Raw genomic sequence first — 15,936 nt, forward strand, 5'->3', positions numbered from 1 at the left:
CCATTCTTTCTACATGTCTGTGAGTATACTCACAAATTATTTGCAAGGTCCAATTCTGTTTATTATAACTTTCTGGACTTGCCAATATTTCTGGAACACAGCACGCTAAAAATGCATAAGAAAATTCAGTATCCTCATAAAAAAACAGATATATACCCACACACACACATATATATATATATATATATATATATATATATATATATATATATATATATAGATGCTTTTCATGCATGGCAGAAAGTCATAAAATGCAACTGAATGACTTGATTCAAAATAATGCACTTAAGGTTTAAGGAATCAAGGGATGACTGTTTCTCTTAGTTTCATAATCTACATGCTGCTGAAACCTATAGAAATAGTACAGTAAATGTAGATGTTCTAGTGTATTCACTGTTGCAGTCATTACAATTGGGTTATCCTGCTGGCAGGCTACCCACAGTCGGCCTGAATTCCAAAGTCCTGGTCCGGTGTCAGTTGCTGTTGCCTCCTCCCTGATGTTAGTGCAGCAGCAGTATAAAAGATGCAGCTGACGCCATTTTCTTCAGTTTTTCTTGCCCCAGATGTCAAGTGCCCCCAAAAGGGTAGGCTAATTTATGCCAATAAACATGCATGCAGTAAAGTAAAACTCTACCTTCATCTACAAGCAAATACACCACATAGGTTGTATAGAATAGAGAAGTACAGATTAAACCCAGCAAAGGAAAAGGGGATGGTGGGAGGGTAACCTGGACTGCAACAGTGAATACACTCGAACATCTACATTTATGGTAGGTACACAAAGTACAGTTTTGTACCTGCCATAAATGTAGATGTTCGAGTGCTAATACAGCTGCAGTAATCACAGATGGGTTTTCTGCCGTCAGGCGGGTCCTCGGTCAGCCGAATTCCAAAGTCTAGGCCCGGTGTCAGTTGTTGTCGCTTTTCTTCCTGACGTCAGTGTGACAGGGGTATACAAGACACAGCCGACGCCATTTTCTTCAGTCTTTCTTGCCCCAGATGTCAGGTGCCCCCAGAAGGAAGGCAATACATAAATTATATATATATATATAATCATGCAATGCAATATAATCAAAAATCAGTAGTTGCAAGCAAATACATCTACATTTATGGTAGGTACAAAACTGTACTATGTTCATCGTGCATACAGCTGCAGTAATCACAGATGGGTAGAATCCCAAAGCTACGCACAGGGTGGTAGGCACTAGGTGGAACTGGGAGGAGCCAGAATGCCCTGCAACACAGCAGTGGCAAAACCTGCTCTAGTTTTGGAGTATAAAGGCAGGTGGTAGTGTTTTGTGAAGGTATGCACAGAACTCCAAGTGGCTGCCTCCAAAATATCTTTGGTAGGGACTCCTCTGAGGAAGGCTGTTGAGGTAGCTGTGGCCCTTGTGGAGTGGGATCTGATGCCTGTAAAAACAGATTTGCCATGATAGGAGTAACAAAACCGTATGCAGTGGCCTATCCATTTTGAAATTGTCTGTTTGGAAATTGGCTTCCCTTGACCTCCTACAGCATAGGACACAAAAAGTTGTTCCAATTTCCTGAAAGGCTTTGTTCTGTCCAAATAGTAATGTAGCTGTCTATGGATGTCTAAGGAATGTAACAGCCTTTCCTCTTTGTTTTGAGGATTGGGGTAAAAAGTAGGTAAGTGTATGGCCTGATTTAAAGCTACCCTGGATACTACCTTAGGCATAAATGACGGGTTGGTTCGTAGGGAAACCCTGTCCTGATGGAAGATGAGAAAGGGCTGCACAGCCATGAGGGCTTGTAGTTCCGAAACCCTACGAGCTGAGGTAATGGCCAGAAGGAAAGCTGTTTTCCAGGACAAATATTGCAAATCTGTTGAGGCAGCTGGTTCAAAGGGAGGCAATGTTAATTTTTCTAGAATGTAATTAAGATCCCAGGCTGGTATTGGTTGTTTCCTTGGAGGTCTTGTATTCTTAGCCCCTCTGAGGAACTGTCTTAAAAGTGGGTGAGAGAATAAGGGTGGATCAGTGTTGTATTCTGCAGAAATGGCTGAGGCATGAATTTTGATGGAGGAAAATGAAAGTCCACTGTTCAACAGCTCAGCTAGATACTGTAATATCTGAGGCAAGTTCAGTTTTCTAGGATCCTGGCCTTTTTTCTCATTCCAAGCGCAAAACCGTTTCCATTTTGCGGAGTAAGCCTTTCTAGTAGATGACCTTCTGGCCTCCAAAATGACATCCTGCACCTCTTTGGAGAGTAGGGTCTGTTGTGGTGTTAAGGAATTTTCCATGCAGCCAGATTGAGTGTTTTCAGCTGACTGAAGAGTTTTGTAGCTGTGCTGAGTCAGTAGAAGAGGCATTAGAGGTAGGGTCCAGGGAGGAGTATGTGTTAGGCTCCTCAGGAGTGGGTACCAGTGTTGTCTTGGCCAGTCTGGAGCAATCAGTATCATCTTCGGTCTGTCTGCTCTTGCTTTCAAGAGCACCTTGGGCAGAAGAGGCAAAGGTGGGAAAGCGTAAACTGTCCATGCTGCCCAACTGAAAGAAAGGGCGTCCACTCTCCAGGCCTTTGGATGAAAGGTCCTTGAACAGAACTTTTTCAATTGATGATTCCTGTGGGAGGCGAAGAGATCTATGTCTGGCCTTCCCCACGCTTGGATTATCTCTGTACAGACTTGAGGATGCAACTTCCATTCGTGTGGGTCTGTCATATTTCTGCTTAGATTGTCTGCCAGCGTGTTTTCCAATCCTGGCAAGTACTGTGCTTGAAGTTCGATTTGCCATTCCAGAGCTAAGTTCCAAAGTGACATGGCTAGCCTGCACAGGGGGTATGAATGTGTTCCCCCTTGTTTGTTTATGTACCACATTACTGTGGTGTTGTCTGTTCTGATCAATAATTGCCCTGGATGCAGGAGGTCCTTGAAAGCTGTAATTGCATTTATCACTGCTAGCATTTCTTTTTGATTGATGTGAAGGTGCTTTTCCTTTTGGGACCATTTGCCTTGAATGCACCTGTCTGTCATGTGCACCCCCCAGGCGTAGTCTGAGGTGTCTGTTGTGATGACTTGATTTGCTTGAGGCTTGCAGAATGGAAGACCTGTGTTTGTTTGGCATGCTTGGGCCCACCATAGAAATTCCTTTTGCAAACATGGGATTATTGGTATTATTGTTTCCAAACTGTGGCTGTGTTGAGACCATAGGTTTTTTAGGTACCATTGAAGTTTCCTCATATGCAACTTTGCACATGGGATTAAAAGAATGCAAGATGCCATGAAGCCCAGAGCCTGCAGGATTTTCCTTGCAGTGAGCCTGGTACAATTTGCTAGTATTTTGAAGTACTGAGTTAGTTGCCCCTGTTTTTCTGGCGTAAGATAGGCCATCTGGGTGTTTGTGTCCAAGTTGGCACCCAGGAAAGTTATTTTCTGAGTTGGTGTTAGCCTGGATTTCTCTTTGTTGACTGTGTATCCCAGAGAATTCAATAACCGTGTTACATAAGCCAGATGTTCCAGAAGTATGTGCTTGCTGTCCGCTTGGATCAGACAGTCATCCAAATAAGGGTAAATTTGTATCCCTTGAAGTCTGCAGTAGGCAATTACTGATGCCAGGCATTTCGTGAATACTCTGGGCGCAGTAGATAAGCCAAAGGGCAATGCAGAGAATTGATAGTGGATTGAACCTGCAAGAAATCTGAGGTATCTTCTGCAGCTTTGTCTGATTGGGACATGTAGGTATGCCTCCTTGAGGTCCAATGTTACCAGCCAAAACTCCTTGCCCAGCATGGGAAGAAGCTGCTGTAATGTGAGCATCTTGAATTTTGATGCAGTAGAAATGTGTTTAGGATGGATAAGTCCAAAATGGGTCTCCAGTCGGTTCCTTTCCTTGGTACCAGAAATAGTCTGGAATAAAAACCTTGACCTTGTTTGTGAGTAGGTACCTCTTGAATAGCTTTCATGTCAATGAGCTTTGAAATTTGTATTTGAGCCTCTGCCCTTTGATTGTGTGGCAGGTTTGGCATGCCTCTCATTTTTGGAAGAGTGAGAAAATGAAATCTGTAGCCTCTGTTTATAATGTCCAGGATCCATTTGTCTGTTGTGATAATATGCCAATTTCTTGTAAATAATGCCAGCTTTCCTCCCAAGGGTGCTACCAGCTGAGACTTGCTTGGCATGGAAAGGGGGAAGTCACTGGGTTTGTTTCCTGTATTGTTGTGCACTGTCTTCGCCACCTCTTGGTGCTGGAGTTTGCCATTGTCTGCCTCTATATGATCCTTGAGATTGTCCTCTGCCCGTTGTGCGCCTGTATCTACCTCTTTGGGACTTGTCCGTGGCTGGAAAGGACCAGTTTTTTGAAGGCCAATTTCTGCTAAAACGTGGTGGTTGAACCTGTAGAAAAGCTTTGACAGTTTGCATAGATTTAGCTTTTCTTCCATTTTCCGTAGTATCTCCTCAGCATTAGTACCAAATAGTACATCCTTTTGTAAAGGAGCATCTAGTAGTTTAGCTTTAACGTGATCAGGCAAGGTTTGTTCCCTAAGCCAGGCATGTCTACGAATGACTGATCCTGTCGCAGCAGCTCTACTTGAGGCCTCTAGGGCATCATAGCCACATTGTAAGGTGTGTTTACCCACTTGTTCTGCACTATGCATCATATCCTGCAACTCCTTCAAATCTGGTTGTTCAGGTTGAGACATTTTATTTCTTAATTGTGATAACAGAAACTGCTGATATTTAAGCATATGGAACTGACAATTTAAGGCCCTCATGGCTAGGGTGGCCGAGGTATATACCTTTTTTCCCCACCTTTCTAAGGACGTAGACTCTCTTTCGGAAGGTAGTGGATTCTTAGCAGTAGAGGCCTTCATTCCCTTGGGGCCTTGAGAAATGGTTTCAGGGTCAGCATTATGGCTTTTGTAAAGTAATTGGTGAGAGTTAGGAACTCTGTAGTACCTATCAGGCTTGACTGGGGCAGGAGGCAGGGAATCCGGATTAAGGCAAGCCTCCGAGTAAACATCATCAAGTATGTCCAAGACAGGAGGTATCGCCAGAGGTCTGTGCTGAGGTAACAAAAGAAATTCCCTAAGTCTTTTCTTGGAATCAGAAAAGTCTTGGCCTTCCCAATGGAAGTGTTCCCTCAAGGTGTGCAGGGTTTCCCCAAAAGAAAAATCCTCTAGGGGAGATACAGAAGGGATGGACTGCTCTGCATCAGAATCTTCAAAAGGAGAGTACGAGTGTTCCTCTTCATCAGAATGTTCTGAAAAAATGGAGCCCTGGTCAGAAGAGGGAGAATCTTCCTCCACTCTGGGTCTCTTATCAGGGGTTCCCAACCCCCTCCAGACAAGAGTAATTAAATCCTCAGCCATTTTTAGCATCTGCTTTTTAGGCATGGGGCCTGGAGATGGGCCCTGTGCAACAGGCCTCTTGGGATGCATGGCTGATTTGGACTTAGTAAAGGCCTTTATGGAAAAGGAAGATGAGGGTCTAAAGACACCATGGGTGGAAGTGGACCTGTCCACATTAGGAGGCTCAACACTCACAGTGGCTTCGGTGGTTGTAGTCTGGGTATGGGCCGAGGTACCTGCGGTCTCGGTTACAGAAGACACCGCCAAAGAAGTGTCGTCGGTAGTCAGGGGCTGCGTAGGCGTCTCGCTGAGAACCGGACCACGTGTAGCCGGTTTTGGCGTGGTGTCGGTGGAGACCGCGGACCTCACGTGTCGGTCTTTGTCCTTGCGTTTTTTGGACAAAACGGTAGTCGGAGTCTCCGACGACATTTTATAATCAAAAGGCTTTACCAAAAAAGTGCTGGGCGAACTCCGCCCGACGCTTAATAGTGCGTTTATTGAAAGTAGAGCAAAAGCGACAGCCCGAGACGTCGTGGTCTGGGCCTAAACAAGGTATGCAGAGGGAATGGAAATCCTTATGCGGTATTTGCTTCCCACAAGAAATACAATTGTTAACTTTGTCTGACATTGGTCTGAGGCAAGAAAAGTTTTCCCAACGGGGTAGTTAGCTTTAAAGAAGACTTCGGTTTCCAATTTTTCGTAATTTCAGGAGCTGGCCGACCGGCACTTGCGAACTGCTTCTGCTTCGGGCACCGCGCGGCAAAAAAAACTGAAGAAAATGGCGTCGGCTGTGTCTTGTATACCCCTGTCGCACTGACGTCAGGAAAGAAAGCGACAACAATCGACGCCGGACCTAGACTTTGGAATTTGGCCGACCGAGGACCCGCCTGACGGCAGAAAACCCATCTGTGATTACTGCAGCTGTATGCATGATGAACATCTGTACTATGTTCATTGTGTTTCACTGTTGCAGTCATTACAATTGGGTTGAATCCCAAAGCTTTGGTTGAGCGGCTGGGGCTAAATAAAATTAGGAGAGGCAATGAGGCCCTACAGAACTGCAGTGGCAAAGCCTGCTCTAGATTTAGAGTACAGAGGTAAGTGATAGTGCTTTGTAATAGTGTGCACTGAACTCCAAGTTGCAGCCTCTAAAATGTCTTTGGTTGGTACTCCTCTGAGGAAGACTGCTGAAGTGGTTGCTGCTCTGGTTGAATGTGGCCTAATGCCCTTAGGCACTGATTTGCCATGCTGTGAGTAGCAGAAACGAATGCAGTGGCCTATCCATTTTGAAATAGTCTGCTTTGAGATAGCCTTTCCTTGTGATCCTGCAGCATATGCCACCAGAAGTTGTTCAGTTTTTCTGAAAGCTTTGGTCCTGTCCAAGTAGAAACGTAGCTGCCTGTGAATGTCCAGAGAATGCAGAAGTCTCACCCTTATTCTGTGGGTTTGGATAAAAGGTAGGCAAATGAAATGTTTGATTCAGGACCACACTGGACACTACCTTAGGCATAAATGTCGGGTTTGTCCTCAGAGAAACCCTGTCCTGAAGGAAAATGATAAAGGGTTCCACAGCCATGAGTGCCTGTAACTCTGAGACTCGTCTTGCAGAGGTTACTGCTAGGAGCAAAGCTGTTTTCCAAGATAAGAACTTTATATCAGCTTTAGAGACCGGTTCAAAAGGAGGCAGTGTGAGTTTTTCCAAGACATAATTTAGGTCCCATGCAGGTACTGGTGCTCTCCTTGGGGGTCTTATGTTTTTGGCCCCTCTGAGGTACTGCCTTAGTAATGGATGAGAGAATAGAGGTGGTTCTGTATTGTAGTGAGCTGAAATGGCAGAGACATGAATCTTAATAGAGGAAAAGGATAGGCCTTTGTTCAGCATCTCAGTTAAGTACTGTAAAATCTGAGTAATATTTGGTACAATTGTGTCAATTCCTTGTGCCTGGTTCCAAGCACAGAATCTTTTCCATTTTTCTGCATAAGATTTTCTGGTGCTAGGCCTCCTGGCCTTCGAAATAACATCCATCACTGCTTTAGACAGGGGTGTGTTTTGAATGGTTACATTATCCACCATGCTGCCAGGTTTAAGGTCCTGAATTGGCTGTGCAGGATCTGACTGTTTTGTTGAGTCAATAAGTGAGGAATTTGAAGCAATGTCCAGGTTGGGCATTGAGACAAGCTCATTAGGATTGGGTACCAGTGCTGGCGGGGCCAGTCCGGGGCAATCAGTATCATTTTTGCTTCTCTTGTCTGACCTTTAGGAGTACCTTGGGGAGGAGAGGCAGTGGGGGAAAGGCATATAATGTTAAGCTTTTCCAGCTGAAAGACAGAGCGTCCACTTTCCATGCTAGCTTGTGATAAGTCCTTGTGCAGAATTTCTGTAGTTGGCAGTTGTGAGACTAGGCAAAGATGTCTATGTCCGGGCATCCCCATTTCCTTGTTATCATGCCGAAGACTTGTGGATCCAATTTCCACTCATGGGGATCCTTTAGGTTTCTGCTTAGTTCGTCTGCCAGAGAATTTATCCTTCCTGGCAGGTATTGTGCTTGCAGATGTACTTGGTAAGTCGATGCTGTCCCACAAAGTCATGGCTAGTCTGCAGAGGGGGTAGGAATGTGTGCCTCCCGGTTTATGTACCACATGACTGTAGTATTGTCCGTCTTTATCAATAGTTGTCCTGGATGAAGTAGATCCTTGAAGGCTGTCAGGGCATTTTTAACAGCTAGCATCTCTTTTTGATTGATATGCAGATGCATTTGGCTTGCAGACCATGTGCCCTGAATACATCTCCTGCCATATGGGCCCCATGGCATAATCTGATGCATCTGTTATTAATGTCTGCCTGGCTATGGGTAAAGTGAAAGGCTGTCCCTTGTTGTGTTGACAGGCCTCTGCCCACCATCGAAACGCCTGTTACAGGCAGGGAATGAGGGTAATTATTGTTTCCAGGCTGTGGCACTTTTTAGATACCATTGTAGTTTCCTCATACGCAGTCTTGCATATGGAATTAGCAGTATGCAGGATGCCATGAAGCCTAAAGCCTGCAGAATTTTTCCTGCAGTTAATTGGGTCTTTGTTGCCAACATTTTGAAATAAGTAGTCAGTTGTCTGTTAGTCTGGCGTGAGATAAGCCATCTGGGCAGTTGTATTTAAGCTTGCACCCAGGAATATCATCTCTTGTGAGGGTACTAGTTCTGATTTCTTTTCGTTTACTGTGTACCCTAAGCATGTTAGTAATCTTTTTACAAACGCCAGATGCTGTAGTAGAATGTCTTTGTTCTCTGCTTGAATAAGGCAATCGTCCAAGTAAGGATAAATTTGTATTCCTCTGTCTGCAAAATGCAATTACTGGTGCCAGGCATTTTGTGAAGACCCTGGGAGCAGTAGATAAGCCAAAGGGCAGTGCAGAGAGAATTGGTAGTGCATTGAGCCAGCAATAAATCTGAGGTATCTTCTGCATGAAAGTCTGATTGGGACATGCAGGTATGCCTCTTTTAGGTCCAAAGTCACAAGCAATGCCTTCTTGCCCAGCATGGGCAGAAGCTGCTGCAGAGTCAACATTTTGAATTTCGGAATATCCAGAAATGTTTTTAGAATAGACAGGTCCAGTATTGGTCTCCATGCATTGTCCTTTCTGGGCACCAAGAAGAATCTTGAGTAAAATCCTAGTCCCTGCTCTTGCTGTGGCACTCGCTGAATGGCCCTCATGGCCATGAGGGCCGAAACTTGTTTTTGAGCCTCTGCCCATTGATTGTGTGGCAGGTCTGGCATTCCGTTTGGCCTTGGCAGGATGTGAAAATGGAACCTGTAGCCTTGAGAAACTATATGCAGGATCCATTTGTCCTGGGTGATCATGTGCCAATTTTGTGAAAAAAGTGCTAGTTTTCCCCCTAAAGGGGTTGCCAAAAGATAAGTGCTCGGTGCTGGCAGGGGAAAGTCATTGAGACTGTTTCCTGTACGGCTGTGATTTATCTTCTCCACTTTTGGAGGTAGAAGCACCCCTTTGTTTAAACCTGTATGAGCCCTGGGGCTGGGATCTGCCTCTGGGCCGTTTTGTATCTACCTCTTTGTGGCCTGTCTGACACTGGAAAGGACCAATTCTTTGCAGGCCAGTTCCTGCTAAATCTGGGAGGTTGTACCTGTAAGAAATCCTTCACTGTTTGCATAGATTTAGCTTTGTCCTCCATTTTCTTCAACACCTCTTCTGCTTTAACACCAAACAAGGTATCATGCTGTAATGGAGCATCTAATAATTTTGCTTTAACATGATCAGGCAGATTCTGTTCCTTTAACCAAGCATGCCTCCTAATGACAGAACCCGTAACAGCGGCCCCTGCAGGCCTCCAGAGAATCAAAACCACATTGCAAAGTATGCTTTCCCACTTGTTCAGCTGCATGCAATAAATCCTGCATTTCTTTGTTTTCGGCACATTCAGAATTTGTCAACATTTTCTGTTTTAGTAGTGACGTAAGATATTGTTGATATTTAAGCATATGAAATTGACAATTTAAAGCCCTTGCAGCCAAAGTAGCAGAAGTGTAAATCTTTTCCCCCCATCTGTCCAGGGCCCTTGAATCCCTACCAGAGGGAATAGGGTTTTTGCAGTGGACGCCTTGACCCCTTTGGGACCCTGAGAAATTGTTTCTGGTTCAGCAGTAGGGTTTCTATAAAGAAATTTATGTGAATCAGGAACCCTGTAGTATCTGTCTGGCTTAACAGGGGCTGGTGGTAGAGAGTCAGGGAGTGAGACTGGACTCTATAAATACATCTACAATGTCTAAAACAGGAGGAATAGCAAGGGGCCTGTGCTGAGGTAGTAAAAGAAAAATCTCTGAGCCTTTTCTTAGATTCTGAGTAATCTTGGCTTTCCCAGTGAAAATGATCCTTCATAGTATGCAGGGTCTCCCCAAAGGAATAATCTTCAGGAGGAGAGGCTGAAGGGATAGATTCTTCAGCGTCAGAATCCTCATAAGGAGGAAGAGAGTATCCCTGTTCAGAAGAGGAATCAGAGGAAATGGAAACTTGATCTTAAGATTCATATTCTATCTCTTGCCTAGGTCTCTTATCAGGAGGGGGATGGGAACCCCTGATCAAAGTAATTAGGTCTATGGCCATTTTAAGCATCTGTTAGGCATGGAGGCCTGTCCTGGTGAATGTTGTACTTGTTTCTTTGTCTTTAGAGGTGCTTTAGTCTTTGCCTTTGAATTTGAAGTTGTTTTTACATATAACTGTGTAGGCCTGAAAACACCCTCAGAAGCCGATGCCTGCTCAGCGGCTATGGACCCAGCTGAGGGAATAGTTTCCGAGGATCCAATACCTTGAGTATCCAGTGGCCTAGTCGGCTCCACGTGGGAGTCGGAAGTGGCCTGTGGCCCTGAGGTAGCGGGCGTCAGGGGCTGGGAAAGCGCCTCACTGAGAACCGGTGACTGGCCTAGCTGAAGCCTCGTCGGTTTTGGACCTCTGATGCCTGTCCTTTTCTTTGTGCTTTTTATAAATTCCGGTAGTCGGCTGTTCCGACGGCATTATACAATTAAATCTTCTGCCAAAATAATGAAATGCAAAATTATACAGATGCTTAATAGCGCATTGGTTAAATCTAGCACAAAACAGACAACTAGCAACATCGTGGTCAGGGCCTAGGTAAGGAATACAGTAAGAATGAAAATCCTTATGAGGTATTTGCTTCCCACAAGAAATACAGTTATTAACTTTTTCTGACATCGGTCTGGAGCAAGAAAAAAGTTTCCCCAACGGTGTACTTAGCTTTAATGAAGACTTCGGATCTGAAATTCAAACTTGAAAATCTCAGGAGTCGGCCGGCACTTGCGAACTGCTTTTGCTTCGGGCACCGCGCGGCAAGAAAGACTGAAGAAAATGGTGTCGGCTGCATCTTTTATACCCCTGCCGCACTGATGTCAGGGAGGAGGCGACAGCAACCGACGCTGGACCAGGACTTTGGAATTCAGGCCGACTGCTAACCCAATTGTAATGACTGCAACAGTGAAACACAATGAACATCTAGGGCTATTTGCTGATAAATTAAAATACAGCATGCATGATTAGCTTTTATTTTTAGGGCACACAAGAGTTAGTTCTGTCTATTTTGCTGGCTCTCTCAACCCTGATATTTTGATTCAATTTTTAAGAGCAGTATAATGCACTCCTGGAGTATGGCACCTCATTACAGTCTTTCTCCTTGGCTTTAAATATCACAAAAAGAAAGTTCAATGCCACTTTGCTAAGCATCTGCAATGTCTCTCCCACTATTCCCATTATTCCAGATTAAAAATGCTGGACTGGTTTCCTCTCCGATATCAATTATTAACAGTGGCCTAATACTAGATTTCATGCTAAGAATGAAATGCTTCTTAAAGATGTGCCCTGGGATACATTTTACTCAGGAGCTTATGACTTGTTATGCAACTTGAGACTGTAACTCTCCATTACAGGCACTAAAACCAGGGCAAATCTTTTCATTACTGAAGTTGTTTTTCTCATTAGAGCAAACTGACTCTACAAGACATTCACTGATCACTTTAACATCTGTAGTATTCTTTTTTTGGTGACTACGTAATTAACTGTTTGCGTCTTGTGACTGGCACTGATGCAGGCCTCTTAGTAAGGTGCGTATGTAAGAAAGGAAAAAGACCATCTAAGTGCAGACACAACAGACAAACTCCTGGAGTTCATCAAAACTCAAGGTGCAAGATTCTTTTATGCACAGGAGAAGAGCTTAGCCTGCAAACTCTATGGCCTTTTAGAGTTCCACTGGACAGAAAATATCACATAATATTCAACTTTTGCAATATTTTTCAGCATAATCAGAAATTACAGATCAACCTGATAAGAGTGCATTGGTGTCTTAAGACAAAAACAAAATCTGGGCATTTCAAAGCTGTACAATGTCTTCATTTAAAGGAACCCAAATATTTGTTTAATTTTTTTTTAATGAAACCATCTTAGCTTATAATCTATTACCATTCTCATCATTCAGGTGACCTTACTATGTATTAGTGTGGCGGGCATGTCGCATGACGATGTAGTGAATAAAAAAAGGTTTCAACATCTTTTCTCACACTGTAAAAATTATAACTACTTTTTCTTTTAAAAAGTTTTTAAATAATTTCAAAAGGTATGGGTGAAAAAAATTATATTTCTTGCTATACCTATCAGTTTGACAGTGCTCAACACAACAGACTTGATGAATACACAAAGTGTGTTGGCAAAGGTTCAATAAGTGGATAAACTGACTGTGCTGATACTAAGGGAGCTGGCAGTGACCGGCACACACAAAGCAAATGCATGCTGGGTGGGGAAGTATGCAATTTAAATAGTGAACAACCTTTAATTAAGCAGTTTGGAACTTGTGCATCTGAAAGGCCAATTTTTGCTTTGTCTTTGTGGATGTTTCAAAGACGTACATTGGGGAACCAAGCAAATGGCCATGAGGACATCAGAAAAGGGGAACAGGAGTGCTGTGGCATAAAGGGATAAAGCCCCAACTACAGCCCAGGCAACCAAAGCCCCAACTACAGCCCAGGCAACCTGGGTTTAACTGGTAGCTTGGGCATCTAAGGTGCTGGCAGAGAGGGATGGGTGGCAGTCACATGGGCATTCCCTATGATGATCCTTGGTAGAGACTGGGGACGCTGCAGGGAGGGGATGGCATTGTCAAAAGAGGTGAAGAGAGTGGTGGATCTGGCTTAGGTAGGTATGACACAAGTCCCCATTGCATGCACATCACATAGATATAACCAACAATTACAGGGGAATGGGGATAAGCCATAAAGTAACCTCTTCCTGAAAGTTAACAGTGCAACCCCCCCCCCCGATGTCTTTAGGTTCCGTGTCAGACCCAGACCAGATCACAGTTAGTCCATGGATGGAAGGCCATAGGATAACACGAGGTGCATACAGCACTCAAAAAAGGAATAAAATAATAACCAATCTTATAGCCAAGTATTTTGGGAAATGTCGCACACAGTATCAGACTTAAAATACATCATACTTGATGTAGTAACATAAATTAAGGGCATTCTAGACTTCGTTTACTCCATGGAAGACCATAGGGCTGAGGAGCTAGAGACTTTTAATTCTGAATAAAAGTTAGTTTTAACAAGCACAAGTGTATCTTTAACAGCAGAAGGGAGATAAAACGTCATTTTCAGTTTCTTCATTGGTGAAAAGTGAATCGGTCTTATTCCATACAGCGACTTCTATAGCAACACTGTGGTAAGTACTGGCAAAGTCTGCAACCTCAAGCTGCAAAAGATCACTGAACTCAATCACGTTAGCTTCAACTTCCCTGACTAATAAAAGTCCAAGGTTTATTAAATTGTAGCACTTAGCACATTCCTTTCCAAAATAATCTTCCATTTACGATAAACTCAGCTTCTCGGGACTCTCTTAGCATCACTACCTTCACACACACACTACAGAACTGCACAGCCTGGTTTTCAGTGAAGGGTCAATAAAGACTAACATGTTCACAGTGCAACAGTTATCCTTTTTTAACAAAATAATGGTCAACCACAAACCATGATTTCCCCTCTCTACCAATTACAACACAGGTCACTTACTTACTCCATGCAATTATGTAACAAAAGAAAATCATGTCAGAAGCATCAGTTACTTAAATGCTCACTACCATGTAAAACTGAAGGCACTACCAGTTTACAAAGGGTAGCTGGGGCTCAACTGCAAGATAAGAGTTATGCACGCTATGTCTGTACAGAGTATCAAACTCATTTACACACCATAGTATTACTGAACTGCAGTCTACTGATGTTAACTGCCAATAACTCAACAGAAAGAACTATAAAGCAACCTAATGTTTTAAACAGCCTCATTATGACAGGTACATTTTATCCCTATCATATAACAACTTTATGGAAAGATTTTATAACACCAGCTAAGTAGTTACAAACTACTCACCCTTCTTCTGGTTCTGAGGTGGTCTTGCTTGAGAAACTGTGACAAAGAGAGAAAATCATTACAAGACTAGGTCACAGTTGCAAATCCAGATCTCACTTTGCTCTATATTGCTTTCACTTAATCAAATATGTTCCTTTAAACATGGCAAAAACAGACTCTTACATTTAGCATGTAAAAATCAATATTTTTTCAAAACAAGTATTAAGCACTGTATGAAAAAGTTACCATTAAGCAAAATGATGATAATCATCAAATGTGCGGGCACACACACACCTATAACTGAACTGTCTGCACTGAACAGATGTAAGAAATATTCCCTTTCTTAACATACTGATGCATGTTACTGTAAATGTTGCTCTTATAAACTTAGAAAGTTGCTACCAAGTATTGCCTGAAGGATATGAAGTCTGAAACTGGAATGCTTATTATTTAGTAACTTCATCCTTCAGTGATTCGTCAGAAAACCACAAATTTTTATGAGGAACAGACCAAAATGAGGCAAAAATCTGGACATTCTGTGAAAATATGGACAGTTGAGATGTATGCTTCCATAGCATATACCACTAGAAGAAAGGTCTGGCCCGCTCAATGGTACTTCAGTGATTGGACCTTTTTTTTTTCTATGGGTATGTGCTCAATTACAACGGGCACATCAGTTGGGCTGACCAATCAGTGTGCACATTTTTGAATAGTAGTGAGATCACTGTATAACTGCCAGTGTAGAAAAAAATGTTGCTAAAACCCTGAAAAATAAAGGCACATTTGTATAGTTTGACTTGTAAGAAATTAGTATAAAGGTAGATCATATCTGGTTAATTTTCAACTGCCTTTTCAGACTAGAGTTTAAATGTGCATTGTACATCACTACTACAGGATGCAATCACCAGTTGCCAGTATTAAATATTAATTCTGAAGAGCTGTACATCTGACATGTAACAAATACTGCCCTAATAATCAATCCATTAAACCCAAAGTGTTCTGCTGCAGATCTCTTGCAATGCAATCAGCAATGGAGAACTTCTTATATACAGTGAAACCAGCCTCCCTGGGCTGATGTACCTGTTTCAGAGGCATCAAGAAAATCTGCAAAAGGTGTGCACTTTTACCTTAGTTACTTGTCATTGTTTTTGTGCATTATTAAAACACATTCTGAACAATTACACTCTGAATACAAGTAGACTGGCTGATGTTGAAGGTAACCGTAGTGCTGATTTCAAACTTCAATGCTTTGTCCTTGACTATTCTTTCTCAATTACACACAACATCCAAAATACATGTTGTAAGACCTTGCTATCAATGCTGAGGGGCACCACAGCCTTTCAGGACTACTATATCCAGTCAAGATGTACAGGAGAAGTAATACAACCAGAGTACATATTGAGTTATGATCTACTCAGGGTAAGTTCCTCTGCACTACCCTCACTGAATGCAAGTGTAAGAAGTGAACTGGTTTCTTGATGTTAATTCTCATACTGCACCTGCCATGAAAAGTCTACATCTGTGGTATGAATGTCTGCATCCTGAAGAAGATGCAGTTTAAAAAAAACAATATGTCATATTATGCTGAACTCTGATACAGTGGGAAGACTAGGGTGTTCATGCTTTTCTTCATGATCCTACCAGGCTTTTGAAATGAACTGTTCACAAATACATTTATTTATGGTTAAGATGTCCTTCTGACCATGATCAGGGCTTAA

General features: G+C 42.9%; 1 protein-coding gene across 1 annotated transcript in view; it reads right to left on the reverse strand.

Annotated features, from left to right (window-relative positions):
• The window catches only part of CDC73 (cell division cycle 73), a 2,122,897-nt gene that overhangs the window by 672,101 nt on the left and 1,434,860 nt on the right, over positions 1–15,936 (reverse strand). The window contains exon 12 of the mRNA XM_044085321.1: positions 14,240–14,275. Within this exon, the coding sequence (XP_043941256.1) occupies positions 14,240–14,275 (36 nt within the window). The remainder of the gene's footprint in view (positions 1–14,239; positions 14,276–15,936) is intronic.

The sequence above is a fragment of the Protopterus annectens genome, chromosome 10.part0, assembly GCF_019279795.1.
Source record: "Protopterus annectens isolate FY-2018-M chromosome 10.part0, PAN1.0, whole genome shotgun sequence".
Lineage (NCBI taxonomy): Eukaryota > Metazoa > Chordata > Ceratodontiformes > Protopteridae > Protopterus > Protopterus annectens.